General features: G+C 43.1%; 1 protein-coding gene across 8 annotated transcripts in view; it reads left to right on the forward strand.

Moving 5' to 3' along the window:
• REPS2 (RALBP1 associated Eps domain containing 2) overlaps positions 1-22079 on the forward strand; it is a 144424-nt gene that overhangs the window by 106650 nt on the left and 15695 nt on the right. For 4 of the 8 annotated variants that reach the window (XM_073356118.1, XM_073356140.1, XM_073356169.1 and 1 more), the window contains 2 exons: positions 12603-12664; positions 14152-14232. In XM_073356118.1, coding sequence (XP_073212219.1) covers positions 12603-12664; positions 14152-14232 — 143 coding nt within the window. The remainder of the gene's footprint in view (positions 1-12602; positions 12665-14151; positions 14233-22079) is intronic. The other 4 variants (XM_073356161.1, XM_073356179.1, XM_073356189.1 and 1 more) reach the window with 2 other exon arrangements.

Here is a 22079-nt window from a genome sequence, read left to right on the forward strand (position 1 = left end):
TTCCTGCAGCCCCTGTTGGCCTGGAGCAGCGAACCGTGGCCACTGGGAGCCGCGATTGGCCGAACTTGCGGACACGGCAGGCAAACAAACCAGCCTGGCCTGCCAGGGGCTTTCCCTGAACAAGCGGCAGCCCTAGTTTGAGAACCACTGGTCTAGATAATACTGTAAAAAAATTACAGATTAAAAATCTGTAATGATGGAGATTTCACAACTTCCCCAGGCAATTTATTCCAGTGCTTAACCACCCTGACAGTTAGGAAGTTCTTCCTAATATCCAACCTAAACCGCCCTTGCTGCAATTTAAGCCCATTTCTTCTTGTCCTGTCCTCAGATGTTAAGAAGAACAATTTTTCTCCTTCCTCCTTGTAACAACCTTTTAGGTACTTGAAAACTGTTATCATGGCTCCCTCCGTTTTCTCTTCTCCAGACAAAACAAACCCAGTTTTTTCCATCTTCCCTCATAGGTCATGTTTTCTAGACCTTTAATCGTTTGTGTTGCTGTTCCCCAATTTATCCACATCTTTCCTGGAAGGTAGTGCCCAGAACGGGACACAGTACTCCAGTTGAGGCCTAATCAGTGTGGAGTAGAGCGGAAGAATTACATCTTGTGTCTTGCTAACAACACCCCTGCTAATACATCCCAGAATGATGATTGCTTTTTTTGCAACAGCATTACACTGTTGACTCATATTTAGTTTGTGATCCACCATGACCCCCAGATCCCTTTCTGCAGTACTCCTTCCTAGGCAGTCATTTCCCATTTTGTATGTGTGCAACTGAATGTTCCTTCCTTAGTGGAGTACTTTGCATTTGTGTGTATTGAATTTCATCCTACAGACGCTCCCCGGGTTACGCAAGACCTGACTTACGCAAATCTGTACTTACGTACCAATGGTCCATCTAGCTCAATAGCCTGTCTTCCAGCAGTGGCCAATGCCAGGTGCTTCAGAGAGAATGAACAGAACAGGCAGTCATCAAGTGAGCCATCCCCTGTCGTCCACACCCAGCTTCTGGCAATCAGAGGCTAGGGACACCCAAGAGCATGGGGTTGCATCCCTGCTCGTCCTGGCTAACAGCCATTGATGTTGATGGATCTATCCTCTGTGAACTTGCCTGGTTCTTTTTTGAAACCTGTTATAGTTTTGGCCTTCATAACATCCCCTGCCAATGAGTTCCACAGTTTGACTGTGTGTTGTGTGAAGAAGTACTTCCTTTTGTTTGTTTTAAAACTGCTGCCTATTAATTTAATTGGGTGATTCCTGGTTCTTGTGTTACCTGAAGGAGTAAATAATACTACTTTATTCACTTTCCCCACACCAGTCATGATTTTATAGACCTCTATCATATCCCCCCTTTGTCATCTCTTTTCCAAGCTGAAGAGTCCTAGTCTTTTTTAATCCCTCATACGGGAGCAGTTCCATACCCCTATTAATTTTTCTTGCCCTTCTCTGTATCTTTTCCAATTCTGATATAACTGTATTGAGAAGGGGTGACTGGAACTGCATGCAGTATTAAAGGTGTGGGCATGCCATAGCTTTGTATAATGGCATTATGGTATTTTCTGTCTTTTATCTATTCCTTTCTTAATAGTTCCTAACATTCTGTTAGCTTTTTTGAGCAGAAGTTTTTCAGAGAACTATCCACAATGAATCCAAGAACTCTTTTTTGAGTGGTAACAGCTAATTTAATACCAATTGTTTTATATAGTTGGGATTGTTTTCCAATGAGCATTACTTTTCATTTATCAACATTTGTTGTCTACAGTAGTGCAACCTCCATTCTGATTTTAAATATCACAATTCTTTTAAAAAGAAGACCCCTCCCACCCCATCCCTACTTAGGCATTTCAACTCTTCGCCATGAATGATATCTAGGATATCATCTTACTCTGTTCCATCCTTCTGAATGTAAAAGTTTATGCTGGCTTGATTCCTTGACACAGTACAAATAAAATTAAAGCAGACTTTATTGTAGAAATAATTTGGGATAATGATTATATTCACCTTTCCCCCCTACTCCAGTGGCTCTCAAACTTTTTTACTGGTGACCCCCTCTGAGTGTGACCCCCCCCTTATAAATTAAAAACAGTTTTTTATATATTTAACACCATTATAAATGCTGGAAGCAAAGTGGGGTTTGGGGTAGAGGTTGACAGCTCACAACCCCCCATGTAATAACCTCCAGACCCCCAGTTTGAGAACTCCTGTCCTACTCCCATTTTCCTTATGATTTTTGTCTTAAGTAATTTTATTTAAATTTGAAAAAGGGAGCTGTTGTTAATGAAAGCTTTTAAATGATTTATTTTAAATTAGTTATTTCCTCAGGTCTGCTGTGTAAAATTGCTATATCCCCATGTATCTGGGAATAAAGGAGTACTCTGTGACTGACCTGGTGCAGTACTACAAAATGTTTTGAGCTGTGTGTGTGTACACATTTTTGGGAGTGGTGTGAAAAATCAAGATAAGTGTTTTTTCTTTCATAGTTATAGTGGTTTAGACTTATGTGCCAAAGTGAGATAGGACTTTTACTTCTACATTTTAAAAATAATTAAGTGGGGTTTTAGCATGCATCTCCCGCTTAGGTTACTGGAAGTTTCAGTTACAGTTTTTTTGTCAGTTAGAAAATACAGTGGTTCATGCCATGTTGCTTTGTCTATATCTGTTAGCTTTGCAATATGAAGCTTTGGGGTACGATTCTTAGATGAGATACTGGTAGCGATAAGTTTCAGAGTAACAGCCATGTTAGTTCGTATTCGCAAAAAGAAAAGGAGTACTTGTGGCACCTTAGAGACTAACCAATTTATTTGAGCTTAAGCTTTCGTGAGCTACAGCTCACTTCATTGGATGAATCTTTATAATGCTTAAAAATAACCTGGGCCACAATCTCTGTTTTCCTCTAGTCTCCCAGAATCTGGTAAAACCAGCCCCATCTACACTCCAGCTTCCGCTGTTGCTAGGATTGGTGGAGAACTAAGGGCCCCAATTTTCCTGGGTTAGATGAGGCTACAGTGGTAGCCACCTCCTCCTCTGGACTCCTTGCCACTTCTCTTAGACCAGACAAGCCAAGTAAGAGAGCTGGGTCTTGGGCTGTCAGTTGTGATTGGCCTGGACCTTTGCATCTTATTCCCTTATCATCCTACTGAATAACTTTGCGTCCATCCGGATCCGGGAGAATGCCTCTGGTGAGCCTGTTGGTTCGCTACCATAGTTGTTAACATAGAAATGATGACATGGAAAACAATCTCTGAGTAGGAAATGTCAGAATGAGTGCCCTGATTACTTGTTGACAAGTGGAAAATAAAATCAGGGATGGGATTTGTGTGTGTTGGTTTTGGCTGCGAGTAATGAAAGTGCTGTGATTGCATAATTTTGAATTCCCTCTGTTATGTGGTATAGTGTTATCCCTGGGAAGGCCAGAGAGATAAGAGCCCATACAGTACTTATGTAGTGGCCAAGTCTCAGGATGTAGAATTAAATTCTGAAGTTTATTTTTAAGCCTTAATCTAGTTTTCAGGTTGGAGAACCTGTTTTATCTCACTTAATGTCCTGTTGGGATTAATAGACCTTTCTGATTGCCAGAATAAGGCTGAGAAATGGCCTGGACACCTGCCATGCTGATAGTTCACCATGAAGTACAGATATGCTAAGTGCAGAGTGATGATTTTAGTAGTGAAAGCACTATCGTTCTCTGTGTGGGAAAATACATTCACCCTGAATATAGTATTTTATATAGATACTTGATGCACTTAAGGACAGGTTTCAGAGTAACAGCCGTGTTAGTCTGTATTCGCAAAAAGAAAAGGAGTACTTGTGGCACCTTAGAGACTAACCAATTTATTAGAGCATAAGCTTTCGTGAGCTACAGCTCACTTCCTCAGATGCATATCGTGGAAACTGCAGCAGGCTTTATATATACACAGAGAATATGAAACAATACCTATTCCCACCCCACTGTCCTGCTGGTAATAGCTTATCTAAAGTGATTTCCAGCACAAATCCAGGTTTTCTCACCCTCCATCCCCCCACACAAATTCACTCTCCTGCTGGTGATAGCCCATCCAAAGTGACAACTCTTTACACAATGTGCATGACAATCAAGCTGGGCTATTTCCTGCATAAATCCTGGTTCTCACATCCCCCCCACCCCCATACACACACAGACTCACTCTCCTGCTGGTAATAGCTCATCCAAACTGACCACTCTTCAAGTTAAAATCCAAGTTAAACCAGAACATCTGGGGGGGGGGGTAGGAAAAAACAAGAGGAAACAGGCTACCTTGCATAATGACTTAGCCACTCCAAGTCTCTATTTAAGCCTAAATTAATAGTATCCAATTTGCAAATGAATTCCAATTCAGCAGTTTCTCGCTGGAGTCTGGATTTGAAGTTTTTTTGTTTTAAGATAGCGACCTTCATGTCTGTGATCGCGTGACCAGAGAGATTGAAGTGTTCTCCGACTGGTTTATGAATGTTATAATTCTTGACATCTGATTTGTGTCCATTTATTCTTTTACGTAGAGACTGTCCAGTTTGACCAATGTACATGGCAGAGGGGCATTGCTGGCACATGATGGCATATATCACATTGGTGGATGTGCAGGTGAACGAGCCTCTGATAGTGTGGCTGATGTTATTAGGCCCTGTGATGGTGTCCCCTGAATAGATATGTGGGCACAGTTGGCAACGGGCTTTGTTGCAAGGATAAGTTCCTGGGTTAGTGGTTCTGTTGTGTGGTATGTGGTTGTTGGTGAGTATTTGCTTCAGGTTGCGGGGCTGTCTGTAGGCAAGGACTGGCCTGTCTCCCAAGATTTGTGAGAGTGTTGGGTCATCCTTTAGGATAGGTTGTAGATCCTTAATAGCTTCTTTCACTGGTACACACAAGCTACTTTGACCATGATATATTTTTTTTTTTAAGATTTAAAGTATGCTGCTCATTCTAATATCAATGTTGCGAAGTCACTGAATAGTGAGGCAAACTCTATGCAAACTGTGGTAGAAATAGCTTTTTAGGACTTGGACACCAAGGCCCCAATCCTCCAGAATTTACTCCTCCTTCCTGTGTGAAGAAAATCTGTGGACTCCAGCAGCTCTGGATGCAGCAGAACTCGTCAGGCATAATTCCAGGATCGCTCTGCATCTCTCGCATACCTCATAATTGTGCTCCATATTAGCTCACTGTGCTTTAATGTACAGAGGCTTTTCTGGCGTGAGGAGGAAGGAGGACATGGGAGTGGGCTAGAAGGTAGGTGGGTTAGGATAGGACTAATGGATCCAGTGGCCATTTCTACCTCACCACAACCTGTGGAATGGGGAGAAGAGAGTGCAGCAGTCTTGGGGGCTGCTGCACCCTTAAGGTGTGATTGAGCAGCCTGAGGGAAGGATTACTGCTTCTTCGAGAAATGGTCCATATTGCATTCCACTGCGCGTTAGTCATGCGCACCACGTGCCTGGAGTTGGAGAATTTGAAAGTAGTGTCCGTTGGTCCACATATGCGCCCTGACTCGCTGCGTGCTTCTGTCTGAGGGAAAAAAGGACGGGGCGGACTGACCATATCTCCAGCTCTTTCTCAGCGCCACATGGTCCGGGTCGGAGCCTTCAGTGTAATGGTCTCTGACGCAATTTTAATAATTACAGTTACAAATAGTTTTATCAGTTTTAGCTGTAGTTTTAGTGGGTTTATTTCTTTCCTAGTTTTAGTAGTTACTAGTTTTAACAGTTAGACTAGAGCAGACTTGGGGGATTTACCTGCCCCTGCCCCCTGCAGAACTCCGGGCTTCAAACTCTGTGCTTCTTGCCCGCAATCCTTCTCTGTAACTGACAAACACCAATGCTGCCTCTACTTCCTGGGAGAAGCTCACACCGCGGCTATGTGCGGTATTTACCAGTCCTTTCCCAGCTGCACCCAAGAAGGCTAAGCACTTTGTCTCTGGAGGCATCAAATGGAGGTGGCCATGAGACCACATTCAGACCCAAGTCGGGGAACCCCCCCTGTACATTTAGCTTGATTCAGCAAGGAGTGTGCCTCCTGCTGTTATGTCTGACTCCGGTGCTGATGGACCCACCCCCAAAGGCCCAATGGCAGAGCCTAGTCGGGAGATTAGGAAGCACTCCAATAAGCATGGAACTAGGTCTTCCTCCAAATCAGAGAAACTGGACATTCCCTCCACCAGCTCAGCCCAAGGGAACACAGCATGTTCCGAGTCCCACAGGCATGAGATGAAGACCCATGAACAATGGGATCCGCGGGTTCCGGGCGGTGAACTGTCATACTGCCATCTCTGGCACTTCACACAACGTGAGACCCTCCTGCACGAGGAAAGACTTCAGCGCTGCTACTGGCAACTGGAAAAGAGAGAGTGCCCGCTAAACTAGGGAGATCCCGATGTGACTGCACCCCAAGATGGCTTCACCTTACTGGATCCAGAGTCTCTTCCTCCATTTGGTCCTCCCACTTACAGAGAACTCAAGTCCCTGCCACTGGATATGCCTACGGTATGGCCTCCTCACATGTGTCATGCGCTCTTTGACCAATGGTACTGCTATTGGTACCGGAGTCCGCCTTTTCCTCTTCTGATGAATTGGAACTGGGGGAAGAACCGTCTCTACCACACCACTCCATCACGTAGACTGACATCCATGGGAGCAACTACCTCCTCACCTTCCCAGAAGCCACTGGTGCCCCACGCCATGAGGACTCCTGCAACCTCCTGTTGATCCTCCTTATTGGCGACCCTGAGCACAGTATCCTCCTTTGGAGCCCACCCAGTCTTCAAGAGTCGCCACCTGTTTCTCCCCCACCCCTCCTCTGAGGGATCCATCAGGCATGCCCATGGATCCAATAACAGGGGAAGAATTTTATACCCCAATTCTGGCAGTTCTGCTGGAGCCAGCTAGATTCCCATCCTCATCGCTGAACGAAGCTGTGACTACATCATCCCTTTCCCTACTGGATGACTTCAATTTCAAAATCTTTTACAGGGTATTGTGGGGGGAACTCCACATTCCTCTGGAAGAGATCCAAGGCACTCAGCATAAGCTTCTGGACGTTCTTCACGCTTTGGGACTGACAAGATTAGCACTACCAATCAATGGAGCCATACTGGAGCCAGCCAGGACAGTCTGACACACTTCTGACACATGTACCACCACCCTTAAAGGAATAGAGAGATGCTACTATGTCCTGGCCAAAGGCTCAGAATTCCTCTTCTCCCACCCAGCTCCAAACTCACTGGTAGTTCAGGCTACTGCAGAAATGGCTAAACAACAAACACACTCAATCCACACCTGCGGACAAGGAAGGGAAGTGTCTGGATCTACTGGGGAGAAAAGTAATCTTTTCCTCCAGTTTACAATTCAGGACAGCCAATTATCAAGCGGCGTTGGCTCAGTATGACTTCCTGAATTATGCTAAATTAGAGGAATTTGCTAAGACCATGCCCGTTTTCAGGCCCTTGGCAAGGAAGGGAAACTCATAGCCAGAACTGCCCTACAATCCACAGTGGATGCAGCTGATGCTTCTTCCAGGGCCATGGCTACAACCATCGTGTTGTGTCGAGTCTTGGCTTCTTGCTTTTGGTTTTTCTAGGGAGGTCCAGAACACAATAGAGGATCTCCCTTTTGATGAATCCCATCTCTTTAACCAGAAGACAAATGAGTGTTTGCATACACTAAAAGACTCTAAGGCTACTCTTTGCTCATTGGACATCTACACTTCTGCCTCGAAATGAAAGTCCCACTGCCTGTCATCCACACAGAGGTACAGGTCTCCACAGTTTTACCAACATAGACCCTATGAACCTCCATGCAAGCGACAAAAGGTCCAAAGGTCTCGTTTCTCTGGGACCTCCCTCAGGCTTCAGTCTCAAACCCAACCCAAACCAAGAGGTATTTTTGATGTAACTTCTTGATGTGAGCTCAAGAGCTGCCAACCACGTGAGCCTAACACCTCACGACCCTTTGACTCCTTTCGGGGGTTATTTAGCACTTTTTTTTCACACTTGGAGTGCAATAACAAGGGACAAATGAGTGCTGAATATCATCCGCCTTGGAGATATGATTGAGTTTGTAATGCTCCAAGACCCTTTGCCCCATCCCCTTTTGGGGACCACTCTCATGACAGTTTTTTCACCCAAGAACTGAACGCCTTATTACAACAAGGATTGGGATTAACAACCTCCCCTTTTGAACCAATGATGTCTTGATCCATGTCCCTCCTCTCCATGAAGGTTGCCTTTTTTGTTGCTATCACTTCAGTGAGAAGAGTTGGGGAACTCAGAGCTCTAATGGTGGACATGCCATTTACAGTATTTCACGAGGATAAGGTCTTTTTATGCTTACACCCAAAATTTTACCAAAGGTGATCTCCCAGTTTCATATTAACCAATCCATTCACTTACTGTTTTCTTCCAGAAACTGCATGTGTCTGCAGAAGAATGTAGACTCCATTCCCTCAATGTCCGATGAGGTCAGGCCTTTTACCTGCAGAGAACACAAACAATCAGGAAGTCCCCTAGACTGTTTGTTGTGGTAGCAGAGAGAATTGGGACAGGCCATATCCACCTGGAGAATCTCCAAATGGATTTCTGGCTGCATTAAACTCTGCTACCAGCTGTCGAACATACCTCCCACCACAGGGGTACAGCTTCACTCCACTAGACCTGAAGCAATGACCACGGCATGTTCCTCTCATAGACATACATAGAGCAGCCCCATGGAGTTCTGTCCATACATCTGCAACACAGTATGCCTTGTTACAGGACTCAGCAGTGCATGTCTCCTTTGGCACGGTGGTTCTCCGCATGACCCTTCCATCCCCATCCTTGCACCCTCCTCCAACTTAGGTCCTGCTTGTCAGTCACCCCCAGTGGAATATCATAGGGAGGATCACTCAAAGAAGAAGAGGAGGTACTTATCTGTAACTGAGGGTCTTTGAGATGTGTGGTCCCTATCTGTATTCCACTTCCCGCCCTCCTTCTCCTCTGCTTTGGATCTGTCAGATTCACTGTGGAAAAGGAACTGGAGACGTGGTCAATTCGCCTCACCCTTTGTCGCCTCAGACGGAAGCACAAGGTGAGTCAGGGTGCATGTATGAATCAGTGGACACTACTTTCAAATTCTCCTTCTCAGGGCATATGATGCGCATCTGTAACCCCAGTGGAATACAGATAGGGATCACATAGCTCAAAGAACATCCAGTTATGGTAAGTAACCTCTTCTTTTCCAGTTACTTGCTGCCGTTTTCTATGAAAGAAGCCTGATATTTGTGTTCACCTTGGAAAGAACTGTTTGCTGTGCTAGCTGATACTTCCAAAGAACACACAACAATTCCATCTTTAACAGACAGAACCCAACACTGACAAACCCTGTGTAGACTGGTTTCCAAGAAAGGCTGTCCTTCCAGAGTCATCTACAATTACGGGACAGCTGCTGAAATGTGCAAAAATGTATTTGTTTTATAGCATGCTCGTTTTTTAGGGGAATGACACCTAAGTGTGTCATTAACACACTTTTCATTGCCTCTTTGGGAAAAAACAATGCATGTTTTTTATAAGAAGTTATTACTTTTCAAAAGTCAGCTGACTCCAAATCTTCTCTGGCAATTGTGCTAACATAAGCATGATTTCCTTCTAACGACAGGCCATAGATGTTCTGAAACAGCAGGGATTTTATGAATATTTCATGAATAGCTTAAGTTAGAATTTGTAGGATTAAAAAAAGAGGAAACTGGGTCAAATTCGCATGGTTAAGTATCTCACTAGCTTAAAATACTAAACTCTCAAATGTGGCATATTTTAAAAGCTGAAATAAGATGCTCTGTGCTCTACTTGACCACTTCAGTGTGAAGTAATTTTAATAAGGAAGGTTGTGTGGACCATTCTGGCAGTGTTGTGGGGTACCAAGTACAAGTTCTGAGCTTGGGAGCAACTTCAGAACATGCTTTCCCTGTTAGGCAAACTAATTTCCTTGGTATAGAATATCATCATTTCTCTGAGGATCAAGCGTATCACTGGGATAGAGTGATGGGTGTTGGGCGATACAGAATATATATTAGATGCTGTATTCTCTGGAGCAATGTTGAGGTTAAAGACAGCACAGGTGCTGGCTTCCTCCTTTCCCTGGGGGTGCTCAACCCCTGCTCAGCCCCACGCCCTGTCCCCACTCCACCCTTTTCCCCAAGGCCCTGCCTCTGCCCCACTTCTTCCTGCCCAGTTGTGTCCCCTCCCCCAAGTGCCCCCCATTCCCACTCCTCCCTCTCCTCCCAGTGCCTCCTGCACGCCGTGGAACAGCTAATTGCGGTGGGCAGGAGGTGCTGGGAGGTAGGGGGAGGAGTTGATTGGCAGGGCCGCCAGCGGGTGGGAGACGCTGGGGTGGGGAGGTGGGGTAGCTGACTAAATGGGGTGAAGGGTCCTAGTAACTTAATCTCTGCCTGTTTGGATACTTTGTGACTTTGGTTAGTCTTTTATACCTTCAGTATATAAGCATTTTCCATAGGTAACCTAAATTAGGATTCAATAGTTCTGCATCCCTGTTTGGCACTTCTTTGTTTTTTCCATCTTGTGTGTCACACACCTCTTTTGAGCTGTAGTTAGCCAATACAACTGTATTCAATGTTTTACCCTTGCATTTTTACACTAACATCTCTGTGTACTTGGGTCCAGATTTTAAAGCGACTGTGGCGTCGCTGCACTCAGCATTGCAATACCTAACTGATTTAGGGACTTAAATCTCATTTTCAAAAGGGATTTAGGCACTTAGGAGTGTAGGTCCCATTATTGCGACACTGAGTGTAACAACGCCTAAATAACTTTAAAAATCTGGGCCTTAGTGCTTCAGATCTTTGTTTTTTTGTTTTTTTTTAAGGAAATGAACAGGTTTGCATTAGGGAAAACTTCTGGAAAATTTTAGATGGAATACATTTTAATAAGTTAAATGGCTATGCTGTAACTTGTAATGGTCTGTGTAGTCTTTTAGAATATGGATAAAACTAAAAATAGATGTGTGTGTATATATATAACCCCTTGTTTAGCACTATTATAGTAAAAGGGCTGTTTTATTTTTATTGTTGGTTTAGTGCTACATTTTAGGCTTTACAAATAAACACAAATCTGAGATAGGCTGACTCGTATTTTTTCAAAGGCAAGTGGTGGGAAGGCTACACAACATAGGGGCCTCAAGAAGGGAAAATCACTCAAGACTTTGATGAAACTCGCTTGATATCTATGGGTTAATCTAGTCCTTCTCATCACAGCTGCCTTTACAAAGCCTCATATTCCCTGCAGTTCTGCCCTGAGATGGGTTTTAGGGATTTAACGAGAGCCAGATTGAGAATTACAATGGATGGCCCGCATAGTTCTTACCAACTCCGTTCACTGGCTCAGAATGAAAGATTGCACGATGTTGCTTTGTTACATTACCAAAGGGGCCCAAAATTGACTGTTAAAATCCTTTTTTCCTCTCAAAGCCCCCCCCCCCCCAAAATAAAGAAACCAAATCAAAGCTAAAACTGATCTCTGTATGCTTCGTTTAAGCACCCATTCTAATTCCATGGGGGATATTTTCTTCTCTGACTGGGCGTTGTGACTTGTCAGTGTATTTTGTCTCGAGCAAACCCTAATGTCTACATTAGTACACTGCATTAGTTCTTTAAAAAGGCAATAATGTTAATGACAAAGAACAGAGTCCTAAGAATAAGTAGACTTTCACCCCAGCTCTATACTTTAACTACAGTCAAATTGTTTTAGCTGCATTCAGCTGACTGTATATATCTTTGTGGCTGACTGAATATATCTTTACCTTTTACTTTAACAGTAAGCTTTTTATAGCATTTAAATCTCTGGTCTTTTTCAGAGGGTGTGCTGTAGCAGGAAGAGGTTTCAAACAGTGTTTGCAAAGATTTGTGTTCAGTTGAGACCCAGTTTGATTTTCATCATTAAAAATGTGGAAAACCACCTGTTCGCTGACAGTCATCAGAGAAAATAGTCTAGTTCTGAGGTTTTCAAATTGTCAGGGAGGCATGCCACAGAGAATGGAGGAATGTTCAGGGTTGGGGGGTGAGCGGCGATGCCAGGTGGCTCATGCCAGCACCACATGGTGGGGCCCAGGCCAGCTCTCACAGGGGCCCCTCCTGACTTACCTCAGCAGGCTACCCAGACTATGGGTCAGTGTAAACATTTGCTGCGACCATGCTGATTTCTGTGCCCAGCGCTGGCTCCACCCTGAGACACAGTGGCACATGCTTTCCCACACCTGGAAAACCCGGTGGGGAGGGGCAGAGAGACAGGTATCGGCTCTGCCCTACTGGTGCAGCCTGGCTGCAAGGTATAAGCAGCCTGCTGCTGAGGAAGCCTTGGCTGTGCAATTGGTAAGTGTCTGTGTATTTGAAACTTACAGGTGTAGGTAATTTAATTAAAGTTGTGTCAAGGTCTCTGTTAGGTTTACGAGTAGGCTATCAAGCATACTTTTGCATGTGTCTATTTTTGTCTGGCTTGGGGGTGCATCCAAAAATTGTAACTCAAAGAAGGGGCTCAGTTCAAAAAGTTTGCAAACCACTGGTCTAGTTTTTAGTTTTATTAGTTAATTTTATTTGTTTCTCTCTCATTTCAGCTGTGAAGTCAGGTTGGTTACCACCACCACCTGCCCTGCCCCCTAGGCCTTTTGTATCACAGGTATGTACAGAATTTCAGTATGTGGATAATTGGTGTACAGTGGTGGGTGATGGTGGTTGTTTTTATACTGTGGTAATAAATACATGCAAGCTTGGATATCTAACCATTCTCATTATAAAGCTAATACTCATCTGTAGAATGCTTTGCAATGTCAGGCTTTTTGTGTATGGATAATGTTATCTTTGTTTGGTCTGTCTATCCAGTATGCCATGATGTCGTACTATGGACTCCTTCCAGCTCATCATTGTGGAGCTGTGTATGTCCAGTAGAAAACATTGTAATTTACAAGCTGTGCCATAAGGCTAGTCTGATGGTAGTGTTTGCTATCTGGAAGGCACAGGTTTGATTCCTAGCCTATTTCTTGCTTTTCAAGGTGCAAACGCTGTCAAGGCGGCAGTGCAGGGAGCAAATGCATATCACATTATGATATATTACATATCAGTGTGAAAAGTCATGCTAAAAAGAAATAACTCCCACATTAGCTACATTATTTAGTGGCATGCTGTGATTTACTTACTTTTGGTTCATCAATGTCACACAACCATTGTGTAAAGCAAATGGATCTAATCATGAGCAGTCATCCCAAGGAATGTACTATGTGTAGGTTCTTTAGTTCATAAGGAATGATGGATAAGGAAAGGCCATTTAGCTCAACAAGACCCATCATAGTGATTGCTTCCTCACTTCCTTGTTTGTTACCTCTCTGAATCCTCTTCTATAAAAATGTCTATCTGTTTTATTCATTTATACCATTGGCTCCAGTTGGCCTTACATGGCAATTTATTTTATATGTTAATCTTTCAGCTGAGATGTAGAACTGAGTCCCTGACCACTGTAGAGCTAACATTCCTACTCCACATAAAAAGTGCATTGGCATCTTTGAGTCGACCATCAGCAGTCAGGACTTCAGTTTTAGGTCTCAAATAAAAGTCAGAATCTCCAGCAGCATAGTGCCCCCTAATGGTAGGCTGGGGGCATTTATTCTGTAAAGGGAAGGTTTCCACTTGCTGGGTCATAAACAACAATTCTCTCTCCATCCCCTTCTCCTCTAAATTATCTTTGGAGTTTGCTAAATCCTTTGTTTGGAGGATTATATAGATTGCTTCCTTAGGCCTTCTTTGATCCAACTACAACCTTAGCCGTGCACCTTAGTGCATCCATCAAAGCTTTGCTTTGCCTAATATCCTGTAAGTAGTGTCTATTCATCGCACCCCCTTCTACTCTGAATTATTGCTTCCTGCCTCCCTCATATCACTTCCATCATCAGCTGCATCTCCATCTCCACTGTACCCTTTCACACTCAAAAGTCTTACTGTCACCCCGTCTGGAAAATAAACAAATGAGCAAAACAGAACCCTTTTCTTGAGGATCAAACCAGTGCTACAGGTAATACTTTTGCTAATTGCTTATTTTTTCAGCATGTGATAGATTTTATTCTCTCTGACCATGCAACGGGGAGCCACTCATATATGTATTTCCATATCCAGCAGGGTCCTCACCATGTCACAAATACCGAGCCTGTTGCACAGGCCAAATCCAGCTATGCAGAGTTCAGACTAAAAGAACAGGTACGCTCTAAAATTGTAAACAGTGATTCCAATGTAAAGTTCCTGATGCTTTCTTCTCTCCCAGTACAATATGCTATTCCTTGCAAAATATGTAGTGTTGGAGAAACATCTGACACTTGTAAAAATTATCAGGGGTGGGAAGGCGTTACAGCAGGATTTTTTAAAAAAGATATTTCTGCCTTCTCAGAATACTGTTGTTTTGACTTTGAATTGAAAAATAATTTTAATAATATTTTAGACCATGTCAGTTGCATCCTTGCTCACATCTTCTGTGCCTAGTCATCAAAATGTGCCTTTAAATGGTCAAGATTGTATATAGAGGATGGGGTTCATAATTCAACTTCTCTGATCCTTAATCATTGCAAGTACAGCTATAACAAACATATGGATTACATTACCCAAATGGGGCCCTTGACTTAAAGAGCATGAATAAATTCAAGCGAAGCCAATCTGTTTTCAAAATAGAGGCAGGATCAGGAAGAACTGAAGTAAAACATTGAAACCAGCGTGACATATTCAGCTTTTACCTGTTTTAGGACTTATCTTGCTCTTCTTAAATTTCTGTTTCAACTAATTTTCTACAGTGTTATTGGAAATCCTTTTTATTGCCTTAACATTTCAATATCCATATATAGCTAAGTACCCTGATTCACAGATGTAGCTTGGGAATGAAATATCCCAAGTATTTTTTAGGCTGCCCTGCACTACTTGTGCATACTTATGGTGTGATTATTTTGACATTATTTTGGAAATCAATTGGAGTGTAGGAAGATGGAAACAATTTATTCTGAAACTGGAGTTTTCCATGGATGACTGGGAGGTAGCTAGGATTGGTTAGGTGTTTAGGGTATGTGTTCCCTGCACAGTTAACCTGGGTGATTGGCACCCACCTTAGCCTAGTCCAGGGTGAGAGTCCTCACAGGAAAACCCAATCCGCGTTACTGCATCCTCGCTGTTTCTGCATTCACCCATGTGGCTCTGGGGGCATAGTCCATGGTTCCTTGTGTTGAGACTTTCTAGGATTCTTTCCCAGTCAGTCGTGGGAGAACTTTGACCTTCAGGGGGAATTGTAGAAAAGGTTTGAGGACTATCAGTACTTGAGTGAGTTAGCTGGTATTCTCACTGCAAAGTGAGAGGGTTCCAACCCAAGTGAAAGTGGAGCTCAAGTTCTAATCCACCTCACAGTTGTGTAAACTAGCCCAGACTTAAAGACTCTCCAGACTGGGTCAGAGGTTTTCCTGTGTAGATGGTAGGGGAGTGTGGGCTAAAGCCTAGTAAGAGCCCAGTTTAACTGTGCAGTTAAGACATACTAATAGAATGAAATTAAGGGGTTCACTGGACTCCAGGCACTGTTGTGTATCAGCAAGTTATGGTAGGATAGAAGTTTAGTAATTATATTTTAATTGGAAAGAAGCTCCTGTGTGAGAGTAATCAATAACAATGTAGAAATGGAGCTTTAACTTTTGTCCCATACTTTTGTAGTTTTCAGAAATTGTTTCAGCTTTTTTGTTAGACTTCCCTCTTCCTGCCAGTACTTCCTAGGCAGTCAACCTCACTATATTATTGAAACAACACAGTAATTTATAGCACTAAACACTTCTAGTTATGTCACAAATTCATCACACTCTGCCCACATCCAACCCACCACGTTATTTATTGACTTATAGTTCACCTTAGCTAAATGGTGGATAAGCAGGATTGGGCCATTGGTCGGTTATAGTACACTTAATAAAATGTGTGGCTGACACAGGTATCCTCAACCCTGGTCCTGCTTTCCAGGCAAAGTACCCTGTTTCCTATTAAATGAAACCCATCATGGCTGGATTTAGGCATAGGGTTGCCAAGTGCCCAGTTTTCGACCAGAAAGTCCGGTCGAAAAGGGAACCTGGCAGTGTTCAGTCAGCAGTGCTGACCGGACACTAAAAGTCCAGTTACTTGTAGTAATTGCCTCCGCCACTGGGGGCGGGGGGAAGAGCAGCTACTGCCGCTGGAGCCTGGAGGAGCACTTAGCAACAGCTCCCACAGAGAGAGGTACTGGCGGCTCCCTGGTCCTGCCCCGAGAGTTGCTCTCCCTGTCCCATCCTGCCCCACTCACTCCTCCACCCCAAGATCATGCCTTTCCTTCCCCCACCCTGCCCCAGTCACCCCGCCACCTCCAGAGCCTGGCTCTGCCTCCCCCATCTTGCCCAGTTACTCACCCCCAGAGCCCGGCTTTCTCTCCAATGTCCTGCCCCAGTCACACTTCTACCCCTAGAGCCCTGCTCAGCTGGCAGGGAGAGGGTGATGGAGAGAGCAGCGAGTGATGGTCGGATGGAAAGAGGACTGGGGGGCGGGGCCTCGGGGGAAGAGGCGGAGCAGGGGGCAGGGGAAGTTCCGGCACTCAGTGTCCAGTTTTCACAAATTAGAAAGTTGGCCACCCTACAAAGGCACCATAGGCCTATGCCAAAGACCTCTGCCCCTGGAGTCTTGTGATTACATCTGAATCTCAGTTCTTATCTTTTTTAAAAAGGAAAGTTGCTTTCATAGTTGGGAAGAAAATTTTGAAATTGTATGCCCCCCAAATGTAACCGATACAGAGATGTTTGCCTGAATCTGCAGACAGCTTGAAACAACAGCTCTAAGTGATGTGCACTGTCCCATGCATCAAAATAGGCTGTTGACTCCAAGGCTTGCTGCTCTGTGTGCCCCCGACAAGGCCAACCCAGCAGAGGACTCTGCATGTAGCAGAAGGAGAAGAATGCAGCAGGCCTTGCCCACCAACCAAAGCAGATATATCCTGGTTATTGGGGTAAATATCAGTGGTGGGGGAGGGGGTCAGCTGCCACTCCTGCCTCTTAGGAGGCAGGGGGGCCCATCTTGCTTCTCCTGTGGTGTAGAAAGGATCATCATACCACTGTCGCTGCCTGGGAGGGGAAAGAGGTTTCTGTTATCATCACTTCATATGGGGAGGGGTGTGGCTGGGCACAGAGCCATGGGGGCAGAGCTCTGGAGGTGCTTCCCAGAGCTGTCGTTTAGGGCACTGGATTGCCTTAAACCGGCTCTGTTTCCCAGGCCCTCTCCTGGGCCTAAGGAGTTGGGAATGTTGTCTTCGGGTGAGCCAGTAATGGGGGAAATGGCAGCTGGGTTTGTTCCTCCGGACTCGTAGCCCCATAGATACATTTGTGGGTGTGCATGCATCCTTGTCATCTATCTATAGAACTTGAGGATTTGGTTGATTAACCATGCATTTACTTCTTCTTGACATTCCCTGAGGAACTACTGTAACCCATATCCTCTGTGATCTTATCTGTTGTCACAGTCTGCACTGAGTCCAAATCCTCATCTGTACCAGTTCACACAATGGACCCCTGTTTCAATATAGTTTTCACGAAAAATTTTCCTAATGCTATGAAATTAATCTCAGTGTTCCTGTGGTAACTGCAATAAATAAATTTGCCTTTCATCAGTGCTTAGATACTGTAGCATAGAGAGGTATCTAAGCTATTGTTTATGGTCTCTTTATCCAGTTTACAGTCCACATCTCCTTTTTCCTCTGTAAGCCAATTTGAATTAATTTTTCCTGTAAGATTTTGTGAAACACCGTATCAAATGCTTTATTAAAATCCAAATATATTACATCAGCTGCATTACCTTCATTCACTAATATTGTGTTTCTGTATTTTTTAAAGGCAATCCAGGTTTTCCCAAGTCACTGTGAAAGTTTGCTGGAAAGACTTTTTCAGATTTAGACAAAGGCTAGTCTTCTGTTTTGGCTAATAAATTATTTTGAAGTATTTTCCATCTACAGATCTAGTGTGTTTCCTTCTAATATTGGGTATATGTAGTTCCACTGCTATCTTGTATAAAATCCAGTGGTGGTTTTTGTACATACTCCTCCTGCACTATTTTCTTAGATATAGGAATAAACGTGTTTTGCAAATTTTCCTCCTTCTTGTGTCTATAACTGGTAGCTCAAAGGATCAGTTATTAAGGAGGGATAGAATCAGTCTAACTAGACTGTCCAGTACCTGCTGCTCTATGCTCTTTGGGCCTGGGACTATCTCTTTGTTCTGTGTTTGTACAGTTCCAAGTACAATGATGTCCAGGTCCAGGACTAGGGCTCTTAGGCGCTACAATAATACAAACAGTTAATAATAACAGAAGGTTAGGGAGACAATCTGGCCAGTGTATACAAACAAAATACATGTTATTTAGTGGCAGCAGGGATCCATGCTAATAATAATGGAGAGTAGGGATGAAATTAAAAATCAACTAAGCAAAATGGTTCCCAGCCAATGGGAGCTGCGGGGCTGGCAGGCAGAGCCCCCGGCTGCCCCTATGCATAGGAGCTGGAGGAGGGACATGCTGCTGCTTCCAGGAGCTGTGCAGAGAGGGGCAAGCCCCCACCCCCGCTCCCCGGCTGGAGTGGGGTAAGCTCTGGACTCTGCTCCCCAGTGGGAGCTCGAGAGCCAGATTAAAATGTCTGGAGGGCCGAATGTGGCCCCTGGGCCATAGTTTGCCCACCCCGACATAGACAAAGAGAGCGTACAATCTTGTATTTGTAATTTTTAAAAGCAAAATAGTTGAAAAGATATTTCTTTCTAATTTTACTGCTGAGATCAGGATGCCAGGTATCTGTTGGAACTGCTCATAACATTACAAACCCTAAATCCGTGCAGATCTTTTCTCAGTAGCTGTGATAACATCAGCTGTTGTAGTGCAAAAATGAATCCTGAACAAAAGGCTTGTCAGGAACAGTCAGTAAAAAAAAAAAAAAAATAGATTTGCAATTATTTCATTTGAAAATTGAGACATTATTATTTTTACAACTGTTAGTATGTTTAGATCTGAAAATGTAATCTGGTACTGGATAATGCCTTAAAGTTTTCACACTATTCCTTTTTTAAATGTTAGCAATGATATCTGCTATCTAACCCTATCCTTGAATCAGAGTCTAAATAATTATTAATCAACTATCCAATTACCATTGAAATCAATAAGTCATTCTGCTGAAGGTAATGGTCTTTGGAACCAGGCTCCTTCATGTGTGATGAATAAAAAAATTCATTCCATTTTAATATTACCAGAATTTAAAAAAGAGCTGTCAACAGGATAATCTCTGTGAGGGTCCCTTGAATGTGGAATTCTCTCCTCCCACCCCTTTGGTTCCAAATAGTCCAAGTCTGCTGACCTTTAGGGCACCTAGCATGACCTATCTGTTTGCTCAGGCATTCAGGGAAAGTAAAGGTATTGAGTGAATGGGACAGAATATGTTGATTTGTTTCTATTATTCTATTGTGGCTGTATTTTTGTTTAAACATTAGACTAATTGGTGTGCTTTTTTGTGTTGAACCTTGCTGACATTTGTGAATGTGATTGTAAGTGCTGGCAGGACATCTAGAGCGCTAGACGGGTACAATTTTGTTTTAGAAATCAAAAGGATGTATTGAGGTTATGGCAACCTAGTACCTGCATACAGAGTGGTACAGGTAGAGCCAATCTTTTCTTACGTTATTAAGTCATGGTAAACCCCTTTTTAGCCTGTATATACAAACATTGTATGAGAAAAAAGTAATTGTTTTATAAAGGATTGATATAGTCCACCCTATGTGCTGTGGATTAACATATGGTGTATAATCAATGTGTTAGATGCTAAAGAAGGCTGTGACTATAATAAAACTATAAATCGTCTGTAGTATGAAATATTCTGCCATCTGTCACTTTGAATACAATACAAGTGGATTATCCTCCTCTATCAGGGAAAATTATATCTTAAATCCAGAATAGCCAGACCAAAAAAAATAAAAAGGGTTTAAAATGATAGTGACCAGCACATCTAATAAGTTATTTTGGGGTTCAGTGACAAATGCAGTGAAACCTTTTCTAAAGTGGTTACCATAGGGAGACAAATATCTTAAATTATTAAAAAAAAACCAATTTTGTATTTTGCTGAAGTTTTTTAAAAATGAGAATCATATGCCTGTGTCTCTAACAGAGCGCAAATGCCCCCTTCCAGCTTACATTAATATGGTTCTGTGAAAGTGGAGTATTAAAGCAGATTGTTAATGTTTCCATCTGGGCCCATGCATTATTGCAGTTGGTTGAACATTGTGGCAACTTTGTGTATATTTACTGCCTTTTCCCCAAACCTTATCACCAACTCTCAGATAGCTTTTTTAAAAAAGCGCTTTTCAAAATTTCAGGATTGCACAGTGCTGAGAAAGCCGTCAGCACTCTAAGATCTTGGCAACTTGTTGCATTTGCATCCCTATCTGTTTTATTTCTGCCTTATTGCTTACAGTTTTTGTAACAAGCTGTAGAAAGAATTGACAGTTCAATGTGGTATATACCAGGGTCACCGAAACTGAAGGGACAAGGCTTGGGTTTTTTGGGAATAGCCTTTAAACAGAAAAATTGATTTGAAACACAAAAATGTGAACATATAGAAAGGAGAAAAAGCTGTCCCTCAAAATTAACCTACTTATAATTGACAGAAGGTATAATTAGTATCCGATAGAGTATAATGCATGTTTAAGAGTCCACTTCACCTTACAGATAAGCTCTTCTGCGCTCTCCTCTTTGTAAATTAAAGAAGTGGCACTACAGGTGATAAGCATCTGGTGATCCTGTGAACACTTTTGCACATATGGGTAGCTTTTTTCACTTGAATAGTCCTGTTGACTTCAGTTGGGCTACTAATATGTGCAAAAAGAACAGGAGGACTTGTGGCACCTTAGAGACTAACCAGTTGATTAGCGCATAAGCTTTCGTGAGCTACAGCTCCCTTCATCGGATGCATAGTGTTTCAGAGTAGCAACCGTGTTAGTCTGTATTCGCAAAAAAAAAAAGGAAGACTTGTGGCACCTTAAAGACTAACCAATTTATCTGAGCATAAGTGAGCTGTAGCTCACGAAAACTTATGCTCAAATAAATGTGTTAGTCTCTAAGGTGCCACAAGTCCTCCTTTTCTTTTTGCGAATACAGACAAACACGGCTGTTGCTCTGAAACCTGTTAATATGTGCAAAGTTTCTCTTGTGCATAAGTGTTAATAGGTGCTGGAATGAGGGGTGCTGCCACACCCCTTGGCTTGAAGTGGTTTCCATCATATACAGGGTTTATAGTTTGGTTCAATAGCTCTCAGCACACTCACTATACAAATTGTTCCAGCACTCCTGTAAGTGTTGGCAAGATCAGGCCCTCCATATGTATTTCTCTCCAGCAGAAATGTTTCAATATAACAGAAATATGAAGTGTGTTATCTGTTTTGCTCTGGAAGGTCAATCATGCACTTCCTTCTAGCAAAGTGAGGGTGGAATCTGTGTATAATCCTGCTTTGCTTGAGGAGTGAGGACCGGAACCTAAAAACAAAAATGAAATGTAAAATAATGTAATTTTTGCATTTATCTAAACCTGCCATCTGAGGACTTCAAAGTACTAAACAATTAAGCAAGCCTTCCAACAACCCATCAGATAGATGTTGTTACTGATAACAATAGAGAGGTTATGGCTGACTGGCCCAGGGTCACAGAATGTCTGAATAAAAAGCAGGGGCCTTGACACTGTCCTCTTCTCTGTCCATTAGGGAAAACTTATTATTAGGTGCTGAGCTACAAGTATGATTGCTCAGTAGGAGATTGAGATCTGAGCCTTGCTAGTACATTCCTCTAGAATGGAAGCTTCTTAGTCAGATTTAAACCCCTGCTTTGAGGGTAAGAGTATCCCCAGAAAATATGAATATGATGTGCAGCTGAGGAACATAGGAGGAATATCTCTTTGGAATATGAACTGCTGTACATTGGTCTGTGTGAGCAGTGAGGCTTCTGAAGAATTTTGAAATAGAAGAGTACGGTGCTGTTAGTCTTTTGTT

The sequence above is a fragment of the Lepidochelys kempii genome, chromosome 1, assembly GCF_965140265.1.
Source record: "Lepidochelys kempii isolate rLepKem1 chromosome 1, rLepKem1.hap2, whole genome shotgun sequence".
Classification (NCBI taxonomy): domain Eukaryota; kingdom Metazoa; phylum Chordata; order Testudines; family Cheloniidae; genus Lepidochelys; species Lepidochelys kempii.